General features: G+C 31.3%; 1 protein-coding gene across 1 annotated transcript; it reads left to right on the forward strand.

Annotated features, from left to right (window-relative positions):
* The first annotated feature begins 8,926 nt into the window (after positions 1 to 8,926).
* On the forward strand, positions 8,927 to 10,431 carry LOC126964840 (uncharacterized). Its single transcript, XM_050808160.1, has 2 exons — positions 8,927 to 9,113; positions 9,733 to 10,431. The coding sequence occupies exons 1-2, from the start codon at positions 8,973 to 8,975 to the stop codon at positions 9,874 to 9,876; spliced, it is 285 nt and encodes a 94-aa protein (XP_050664117.1). The 5' UTR covers positions 8,927 to 8,972; the 3' UTR covers positions 9,877 to 10,431.
* Positions 10,432 to 10,923: the final 492 nt, after the last annotated feature.

A 10,923-nucleotide genomic window follows, 5' to 3' on the forward strand; every position in this document is an offset into this window, starting at 1 on the left:
ATCGTCCGCATAGCTCAGGTTGTTAAAGCAAACACCATCGATATGGCAGCCGACTCCAGTGCTGCTCAGCCCGCCTATCAGGTCGTTAACGTACACGTTAAAAATATATATTCATGGATATTTTTGAGTTTGAGATCTGTTTAAAACGACCATTTAAAGTACAAATGTTAATTATATTATATTGAGAAACGTTACATATATTTATTTTACCAATTACCATATCAATTACATTAATTAAGTACATTGCTATTGCTAGATACTATTATGCGAGGACTCACAAAGTTTTAGCAGCAACTGCAACAACTCCTCAAGTCTATTAGTAAATAGATCACAATCAGGTCAGATCAAGACTCGCGGCACGAGCGTCGCAGTACGTGCTTCCGTGAGACACGCGGGTACCGCCAGAAGACGGTGATTTCTGCTACGACTATAATTGTCAGATATACAATCGATTCCTACTGATGATGAAAAACGCCGTCGTACAAGCACGGGTAATAATCCAGTTTCCGCTTAGATACAAGAAACGCAAAAATTCATTTCGTACTTTCTCAAGCATAAGGGAATAGGTTACATCTAAAAGGCATAAAAGGCATTTATTTTCTCAAAATTGATTCCTTTAGAATTCTTTTTGATGTCATTTCTAATAACTACTAGATTGTATTATATTGACGGTGTGGAAATCGCGAGCATTCCTTAATACGAACACTAGTCTCATAAAGGACTCTTGAGTGACTGTTATTATATGGTCGTGGTCAAATGTCACATCCAGATCTTTCATTGAATTTCGTGTACTTATGAGCTTAACATTAATGCGGTACTGAATATATGAAACTGACTTGAGGACATTGCTTTTCGTCGTTTTAGCTTCAGCAGATAATTTTTAGAATAATTTTAATGTATATCTCTATGATACAACCACATCTTCTAAGAAAACAATTACAATACAAAATAACCAGCAAAGTGGAACAAGTTAAATATTAACTTATAATTAACTTTAAAATACTAACTTAACGATTGTATTCAGTCAGCAATAAACCGTGCAGTGTGAAATATCAATATTTACCCAATATTAATTTAAAGTTGCCTTATATAATGGAAAATACCATTAAGTTTTATGTAACGATTAAACTTTAATTATAATATCAATCCGATGTTACCGAAAAAGATTTCTCGAAAGCTCCAGAAAGATAGTAGCTATCTGAAGAAATTATATAATATTATTTGGATGTTCATATTTTTTTAAAAGCATATTTTTTTAAGGGAGACAGTCGCAGAGTGACGTTCATAATATCTCCCCTTTTAGTTCGAAAATCAGCTCATTTCGTAATTTACTCTCATAAAAAATATGTTTAGGTTATGGTCGGAAAGGACTTATATTATTTCAGGGGATATTCGCTTGCTGATAAAAACTGCCTTAAGATTTATAATTTGAGCAACACCACGACTTTAAAATGGGGCAATATTCATGGCTGTGATAAATTGGTACTATTCAGGGCTTAGACATTTTTGAACGCGTGTCGTCCCAATGCTTTTTATTTATGTCCATTGTCCCACCAGTAAAAAAAAGAGACTTTTTTAACTTTCTGACTTAGACAAAACTTCTTCCTGTAAGATCACTAGGGAATAAAAATAATATAATCGACCTCGTGTCATAAGTACGCTAAAGATTCAAAGTCAAATTCAAATAGACTTTATTTTAAATAGTTTGAAACTAAGCGCATTTAAATTTTCATTATAATTTTTTAAGTGAAAATTACTCAATAAGAATAAGTAAAAATGTTCTTATTACACAATAATGTTCTTATCACAATAAACTCAACGTCCACATTACCAGTAAATATTTTAATATGTTAATATTTAAATTTTAAACGATTATAATAAAAATAATTATTATACCATTAGATAAGTAATAATTTCAAAATTCGGATGAGCATATTGAATGTATCATGACACCAGGATTACAGCGGAGCGGGGCGGTGAAAGTACGATGGAAGGGCCCTATATGAAGCGAAACAAACCGCGCGCGCCTCACATTGCTGTTAGCCTGGTAAGTCTAAATCTTATGTATATATTTTATTAATCTCTGTACGTGTTTTTTATGCATTAAGAATTAAGTGGATGTGATCGTGTCTAGAAATTTCACAAAATATTAAGGTCTTTTAAACGTTTCTTTTAAAAGAATCTGCATTCAATTAAAAATCTGAGTATATTTAGTAACTGAGGTAATTTAAAGTTAAACCTTATGATTTTATTTTTAAATATAAAGTTATCTCAAAATAAATGCATTTCAAATAAAATTATAACAGTCTGCGTACTACGTTCGTACCATAGAGTTCGTACAAGTTATCGTACTGTACTGAACTGGAGATAACAGTTAATATTTTTAATCAATATTTTACAAATTTAATTAGTATGGAATAAAAAGTTTTATTCAATAATATAAACAAACTCGAGTAATTTTTAAATTTACACATACATCTTATACTGTGTTCAAACTTACTATGCAGTTTCCATTTAAAACCATCTCTAGTATTGCAACAGGATGTGGTCGGCAGTCACTTCCTACCCCAAAACAAAATACATGACAATTTAAGATATATTTATCTTCTTCTTCTATATATATAAAAGAGAATGTATGTTTGTATGTTCCCTAATAACTCCTAAACTATTCAACCGATCTCATTGAAATCTTTTGTAATAGATTCTTAGATAGGTTTACATATATAATTTATATGGCAAAACAACGTTTTCCAGGTCAACTAGAAGGTAATTTTGAAAAATATGTGAATTAAGCTTAATTCGGAAAGAAGCTTTTCAAAATAATTAAACGAATGTTATGAATTCATATAAAAAAGATTTAAATTATATATAATTCCCTTAGTTAATTTTTAAACATTCAAATTTCGTTCTCATTGTTGTTTAGTAAAGTTCAGACGTAAGGCGCAACGAGAATAAAAATCCAAGTCAGTCAACCCATTCCCTAAGCAGTTTCTCTCTAGAAGAACAAAGACTTGAAAGAACAAAACTTGCAGGCATTTACTAGCAAGACATATCCCTCGCTCAATGGTGTATACATAATAGTATAAGTAAAAGTATGTTAATGTATCCATAAAAACATACTTGTGTATGTGTATAGAATGATACATTTAATGAATATCATTACATAACCAAAGAATATGTCCGTTTGTCCATCCATCGCTTACCACACCGACATTAGATTACACAAGTAATCATAATTGATGGCCCAAAATTGTTAAGCTCTTGAGTAATCCGTAGGGTGCGTTCACACTGCGAGATCTTGAATCGTTACAATAACTCTTTGAATTATTCTGTTTCACTTTTGAATGCTTTTAAAAGTAATTTAAATGTTAAGATTCATCATTCTTGCATAAATCTTACCATGATTTGCTACTGTGAGCTGTCATTAGTTGGTTTTGTCTAAAACAATAACTCTACTTAGTTTTACTTATGAGGTATTTCCTTAAAACCTATGCTTCAATTAAGTTATCATGCCTACGCCTTTTATTGTCTCTATAAGGTAAAATATGCTTGGAACTTTGAGTTACATAAAGTTTTTACATTTTTTTGAGTTTTACTTGTACTTTGCCACCTACAAATGAATGCGAAAATTTAAAAAGTTTGAATACTTTTAATTTGTTCTGCGTTTCCGAAAATTTGACAAAATATGATAAATTTGGTGAAATAATTGTAGCGACAATAGAAAAGAAATCTTAGCCTACCAAAAAACACGTTTTAAGTTCAGATGTGTGGCTATCACGGTAAAGGAGATACTGCTCGCTAACAAACGGGTTCACGAAAATCGGAGTCTCAAGTCTTAACCAAACAAATAAATACTTAAATAAAATAAAGAGCGGATTTTCAATAATATTTTGTGTACTTTTTTAGCCTAATTACGTTTAAATTTGGAAAACAAAATTAGATCGAATTTTGCTCGTTGATCGAAGTATATTTTGTAGGGAAAAGGGAATCATTAAAGTAACAAGCAGACGTTAATGTGAACGCGCCTTTACCAATAAATATGTATACTCACGTAGCAATTGAAAGATGAGCTACGTTGTAATAATAAAGTTAAATTTATTTCGAAATAACTAGTTTCGTTCCTATAAAGACAGCATGCTTTATATTTCAAAAATAACTATTCGATTAATTTGCTTTAGGTTTTATGAATATTTATTGAAGTAGGCGTTACTTTGCGGAAATCCATAATTATACAAATGATTTAAGTTTTCTTTAGTGTTAATTCCGCCAATAAACAATTCGACACGTGATTCGCCTCTACACGAGGCATCCTCAGGACGTGTTGTCTCGCCAAAATCTGGCACGAGACTCAAAGTTTAGTCTTGGATGTCTAGGATGCCTCGTGTAGAGGCGAAAGACGTGTCGAATTGTTAAAAAACAAATATTGGCGGAATTAACACTAAAGAAAACTTAAATCATTTGTATAATTATGGAATTCTTATTTATTATTTATGTTTGTGCAGAATATATTAAAAGTAAATATAGTAACATAATATTATTTTAATACACAGATATTATTTGTTTAATGTTTGATACATCGATGGAATTCTCGAAAAAGAATAAAGGACTGGATAAAACCTATCAGGAAAAAGTATTACTATTCGGGAAATATATTCATTTGCGTATTCAGCGATTTTTATATGCTAAAGGAATACAAAAACATATTCTGTAATTAACGCTAAATTTTTGTTATTTTAATTTTAATTGTTTTTCCTTAAATAGGAATCCGTTTACATAGCAGTTGAATCAATTACTGTACTCAATAACTCAACAAACAACAAAATTTACTCGTCTAAGGCACCGAGTATTTGACATTTGAGTATTATTGTTGCAACACTTTACATATATTGCAATTGTAATGATCTGTAGAACGATGAAGCTGTAACTATTGATTTCAAAGTTTCTTGCCACTTCTTCTAAAGCTCAGTTTTGTATGAAACTTTTGACATTCATAACTGATTTTGATTTGATTTGATTTTTTAATAAAGAGGAAATAGTCATTAGGTTTACATCGTGGTAGGTATTGATAATATGATAACAGAGGCCGAGACTTTAAAGACGACCATTTTTATGGCTATCAAGCTCGTTGTGGCAAAGTTGCCTCTAGCTGACTACAATCCATATTACAGAAGGCGTCTGAATACCTAATCCTTGATCGATTGTGAACTGAAGTCCGCAAGTACCTTATAGGTGACAATGAACGGAGACTTTTTCAAATAAAAAAAACTAACGATCTTACTGTGGTATCTCATCAGATGCTTCCTTAAAAAAATAAACTTAAAAAATGGCTGCACTCCAGAGGTACCGGTACAAGTGAAAACTTGAACATTAACGTTGTGCATTTTTGAATATTTTGGAATGGTTAGGGAATAATTTCGGACGATTTGCTTTATTTATTAGTTACTAGCTGACCTGGCAAACGTTGTTTTGCCATATAAATATTATATATGTAAACCTTCCTTGAGCTACAACGAATCTATTACAAAAGATTTCATTGAGATCGGTCGAATAGTTTAGGAGTTATTAGGGAACATACAAACATACATTCTCTTATATATATATAGTTAGCCTATGTGTTATTCTGGTGTGAGGGCCCTATTATTGTAAAGTTTCATCAAAATCCATAGAGTAGTTTTTGTGTTAAAGAAGTTCAAACATACATCCAGACAAACAAACTTTCACATTTATAATATTAGTAGGATAAGTTTACCAGAATTTATGTGGTTAGATACAATATTCATTTATTGCGCTATCGTACATAAAAATGACAATTTGTATTACATCAGAACTATTACAATTATTTTAAATTAAAAAGTTTACCTCTCAGAATAATCGACTTTTATCCATAATTTCAGCGACTGTCTTACCAATATTTGATCAGGTCACGTGTCCTGACGCGAGTATAACATTTTATATCCATCTCAGGAAAAGTTTTCACTTCAAAAAACGACCTGTTCCTTTGGTTAGACGAATAATTTCATACGTCTTTCAATTTGGAGCAACTATTGCAAAATATACAACTAATTTAATATTCGTACAGGCTTTTAAATAAAATAACATGTTACATAACCCGTATGCTGTACTTTCACAACAAAGAAATAAATTTATTACTATCGAAACAAATCAGATTTTATGTTTGTTTTAATGAATGTTTTATTCAATATGTTTAAGTAACCATTGGTTGAGTAAACATTCGAATCTCAAACTTTCGAATATTTTAAAACATCAATGTTTTGTGTACCAATAATTCCTTAGCTACACTTTAGAATCACAAAGGATGTCAGAATTGATATATTAAAGGATTAGATAGAGCCTACTAAGTTAGGACAAATATTTTATACTTTTATCTGAGTCATGTTTAACTCTCTTGAAAGCGTTGAGGTTGGACATTCAGTGAGGTTGAGTTACCGTTCTCTTTTCAGTACTTATTTCTAGTTGAAATCATTTCTTGGGTATCAGATATCTCTCTTACATTGCGTTACTTAACGACAGCTATTTAAAGCTTTTACTTAAGTCTGCTTTTTTATCACAGCTTACTAAACATTTTTCTTATTGGCACACGGCGCCTTAATGTAGGTTTATAATATATAATAATAATAAGCTCTTTCAGGCTAATATTGATAAAGCATGATATTTTTATTGCTTACCTAAAATTAAATTATAACTTTCAGAGCTCCAACTCCAACTCCAACTCCAAGCATTCTTTTTTATTGCGTTTTTTTTAATAAATTATACAATATTGTACAGTTATTGCTATAAAATAATCTTACTCAAGTCCCAGGCTGTCCGATCACTTAGATATTCAGCTGTGGAGTAGTAGGATTTACGACAGAGCCATTTTTTAATGAAACATTTAAATTTATTTATAGATAATGCCTGAACAGTGGCAGGGACTTTATTATAAAAATGTATTTACCCTTAAAGCTATTATGTATCCATGGTGGACCCTGCTCCGTCTGTAATGTCTATAGTTTGTAGGCTTTGACCGAACGTACTGCGATCGTGAGTCGTCTACTTTCTCTTTGGTTATCAGATCCAGCTTAATATATTATACACAGTGTTACGACATTGTTACGTCACTGCGAGGAATATCACTCGTTATGGACACTTCCTTTCATAATATCGAACTAGTTCTTGTACCAGCCTTCAATCGTGTCATTTGGTCTGTCTGTGAATGCATTTATGAAATAATTTCTCCATTCATTTAAAGTAAACGTAATTGCTATATTTTAATTATGAATGTAATATGTCCAATGTTCAAATATATAAAACTATGTATGTGTGTATCTGACATTAAGTATGTAGATTATATATATATTACTGATAGCTTCCTTGTGCGGTGTTTCCGGGACGATACGACATGGGTTTTCCGGGACGATACGACATGGGTACCAGGAGACCCGTACGCTCGTTTGTCCTGCTATTCCATAAAAAAATACTGAAAAAATAATACATTTATTAAGATGTGCTGCTAAAAGTTTATGTTTAATAGAAATACACAAAAAACAGTACAAAATTAAGCTAGTCCAAAATTATCGGATCTTTCATGATATATATATAATAATAATAATAAGCTCTCATGTTGTAAGAACAAGTTGGAAATGATGATGAGTTCTGTGCAAAAAAAAATTGGAACATCAATTTCAACTGTCAGATTGCTGCGTTAATTAAGCTTACGAGGGCGTACGTTATTGTTGTAAAATTATAAAAGTCATTTATTTTCTCAAAATTGATTCCTTTAGAATTCTTTTTGATGTCATTTCTAATGGCTACTACCGCTTCGGTAACAAATGGCGCTCTGAGAGAGAAGAATCTCTCCCAGCCTTTTTTGTGCGCTCCTTTTAATAAAATATACAATATTGTACTGTCATTGCTACTGCTATAAAATAATCATAATCTAGTCCCAGGATTATCTACCTATATTGTAGAAAATGTAATGCTGCTTAGGTACTGAAGCATACATATAATTATATAAGTTACCTGTTTGTTATTTATAATAATTAAGTATATATAAATTAAGTATTTGTAATTTTAAATTCATGTAAATAGTTTTTGTAATACAGGCGATATCTGTTAAACAAACGTGTTACTACTGTTATCACTTGTATTTCTAGGTTTTAATGTACACTGGAAACATACAACTGTAATAATTATGATAATAAAGAAATTTCACATCAATCAATCTAGTCCCAGGCTGTCTGACCATATAGATATTCAGCTGTAGTAGTCGGATTTACGGCAGAGCCATTTTTTTTATAAAACATTTAAATTTATTTATAGATAATGCCAGAACAGTGGCTGGGACTTATTTAACTTTTAGCTTAACCTGATAAAATGAACCTATAAGTTAATTATTTATTTTTAAGGGTTTCATCTACTGTGTGTTTACTGGTTTTATTTTTCACTTTACTCACTTTGTAAATAAATATATTTAAACAAGAAAAATAATCAAGGCTCACATAATATTATATAAATAGTAACGAGCTGACCCGGAAAACTTTGTTTTGTCATATTTTTAGAGTTAGACCGTTTCTTGGACATTGCAAGATTACTTTATTTTTCTAAAATAAAAGTTATTTTTCCAAAGTAAATGTAGCCTACTCCTTATTACATCAGCTACCTGCCAATAAAAGTCCCGTCAAAATCGGTCCGGCCATTTCAGTGAGATTAGCCGGAACAAACAGACAGATAGACAGACAAAATTTTTAAAAAATTGTATTTTGGTGTATTTACCTTATATGTATTCATATACATGTAGTAAAAAAACAGTTATTTCAATATTACAAACAGACACTCCAATTTTATTTACATGTTTGTATAGATTAGAATATATATTTTCTCTATAAGTGAACATTGTAATATTCTGAGAAATAAAGTTCTTAAATCATAATGGTTATCGTTTGTTGACAGAAATAGCTGTGGGATCGATCAATATGAAGACAGCGGTAGTTTGCCTGTTGCTGGTTGTCGCAGTGTCTGCGGCTCCTCAGAGAGAAGGTGCTGCCTACACCAAGGAAGCGATCAAACAGGCGCAGAGCACATACCTTATTCCAAAAGATGCTGTTATACAAAAGGTATCATTTGTTGATCCAAATTATTACTTTGTACAGATGAAATTCATCATCAGCCGGACGACGTCCACAGATGGACAAAGGCCTCCCCCAAAGATTTCTACGACGATTGGTCCTGTGCTAGCCTCATCCAACGTATTATTCATCTTGTGCGGGGCCTACCAATACTGCGTCTTGCACGTTGCCGTGCGGCTGTTTATTTATTTATTATATAAACCTTTAAACTTACAGTTTTACCCAAAGTATTTAATTAGAGTACTATCTAACATAATATGCATGTCATTAACAATTGTTTGAAATTTGTCCGCAAGTAAATCAATGTCACACTGAGTGAGCAAGTCGCCGATCAGACGTAATGCTCGAATAGTGGGTAGGCTGTTACCGTGGCTACCACGAGCCTTACAGTGTCTATCCTGATTTTGGGAGGTTTGCCATAATCGCCACGCATTAAGAATAGCCCTTGGTGATCAATTCGGAGAAAGCATCAATGTGTATAATTTTTGCAGTATTTAGAAAAGTAGTTTATCTCTAGTGTTCTTCAAACCAGATTACTTGATGGTAAGAAATCTTCAACGTTCCGCATTATTCCAGTTAAATTATAAATTTTTCATTATTTCAACAGGTCGAAGAAGGTATTGAGCTAGCTGCTTATGAGTCGATTCCCGGAAACCAAAGGATTAACCTTTTCGAGATCCTTGGAGACCAGCTACCCTCAGAAGTCATCAACAATTTGGAGACACAAGTCAACCATATTGGCAAACAATGATCAACATAATATAAGGCTATAAATTTAATGTTAGTGGATGCTTGATGTGAGGTACAAACATATTCTTCAAAAGATTGTATTGTGTAAGATCTCCTTTTAACGCATATTTTTATAAGATCGCATTTATACTCTTTGTAACGGCTGATTTTCGGTATTTTTTCAAATTTTTCACTTAACATTTAGTCAAGCATTGACAATTGCGAAATTCTGAAAAGTTTTGTAATTGTTTTTAGTAATACATCTTTTAAGGCTGACTGTCAAAATACTTATCACCTCTATTGTATGAAACATAGTGTTTATACGAATTTTGTCACAAAATATTAATTAATATAAAATTCATATTTCTTTCAAGTTCTGAGTAAAAATTGGTGAAAGTCATTGTTAAGACATTAATAAAATTGTACACATCACAAATGAATAAGTTAGTTTCAAAAGGAATATTTTATTCCTCCTCTTTTAATGGTCATAAAGTCTCGCAAATGCAGTGAATGTGATATGGATACATCTTTTATACTTTTGTAAATACATTTAGTACAATAAATTATATGTTTACAATGAAGTGTTTTAATTCATACTTAAACTTAAAGATAAGTAAGTTATACAAACATAAACTTCTCGATTTGGTTAAGTTGTACTTAACCAAATGCAAGTTTTTTTTTATAAATTCTTTATTCATATTAAACATACATCAAACATAGGTAAAACATTATTAATTATCTTAAATAACTTACAAGCTAAGTATTACACGCGCCTATAAAAATTTACTTTCATATCATCTGTTAACTTTGAACAACATAAATACTTTAATGTAATCTTAACTTAACTTAACTTTTTTAATGTAATCGTAATATTATTATACAACATACAAGATTGGTGTTTTCGTTTCTTCGAGGATAACTAGTTAAGGCGAAGAGTAAGCAGAAAACACGCAAATATGGTGTTTTTAGACAAGTTTTGTGGTGAAAGTATAGCATTTCGAGCTATGAACACTACTTAATCCTGTTACACATATCCTTAAGTCTTATTTGTAGGTTGCTAATGCTTGCT

The sequence above is a fragment of the Leptidea sinapis genome, chromosome 1 (genome assembly GCF_905404315.1).
Source record: "Leptidea sinapis chromosome 1, ilLepSina1.1, whole genome shotgun sequence".
In the NCBI taxonomy this organism is placed as follows: Eukaryota; Metazoa; Arthropoda; class Insecta; order Lepidoptera; family Pieridae; genus Leptidea; species Leptidea sinapis.

What these genes read in the sequence shown, in the direction of transcription:
- LOC126964840 (XM_050808160.1), top strand. Translation starts at nt 8,973, where the DNA reads ATGAAGACAGCGGTAGTTTGCCTGTTGCTGGTTGTCGCAGTGTCTGCG. An exon ending in AAGATGCTGTTATACAAAAG is followed by an intron (nt 9,114 to 9,732) that starts GTATCATTTGTT and finishes TTATTTCAACAG; the next exon opens with GTCGAAGAAGGTATTGAGCT.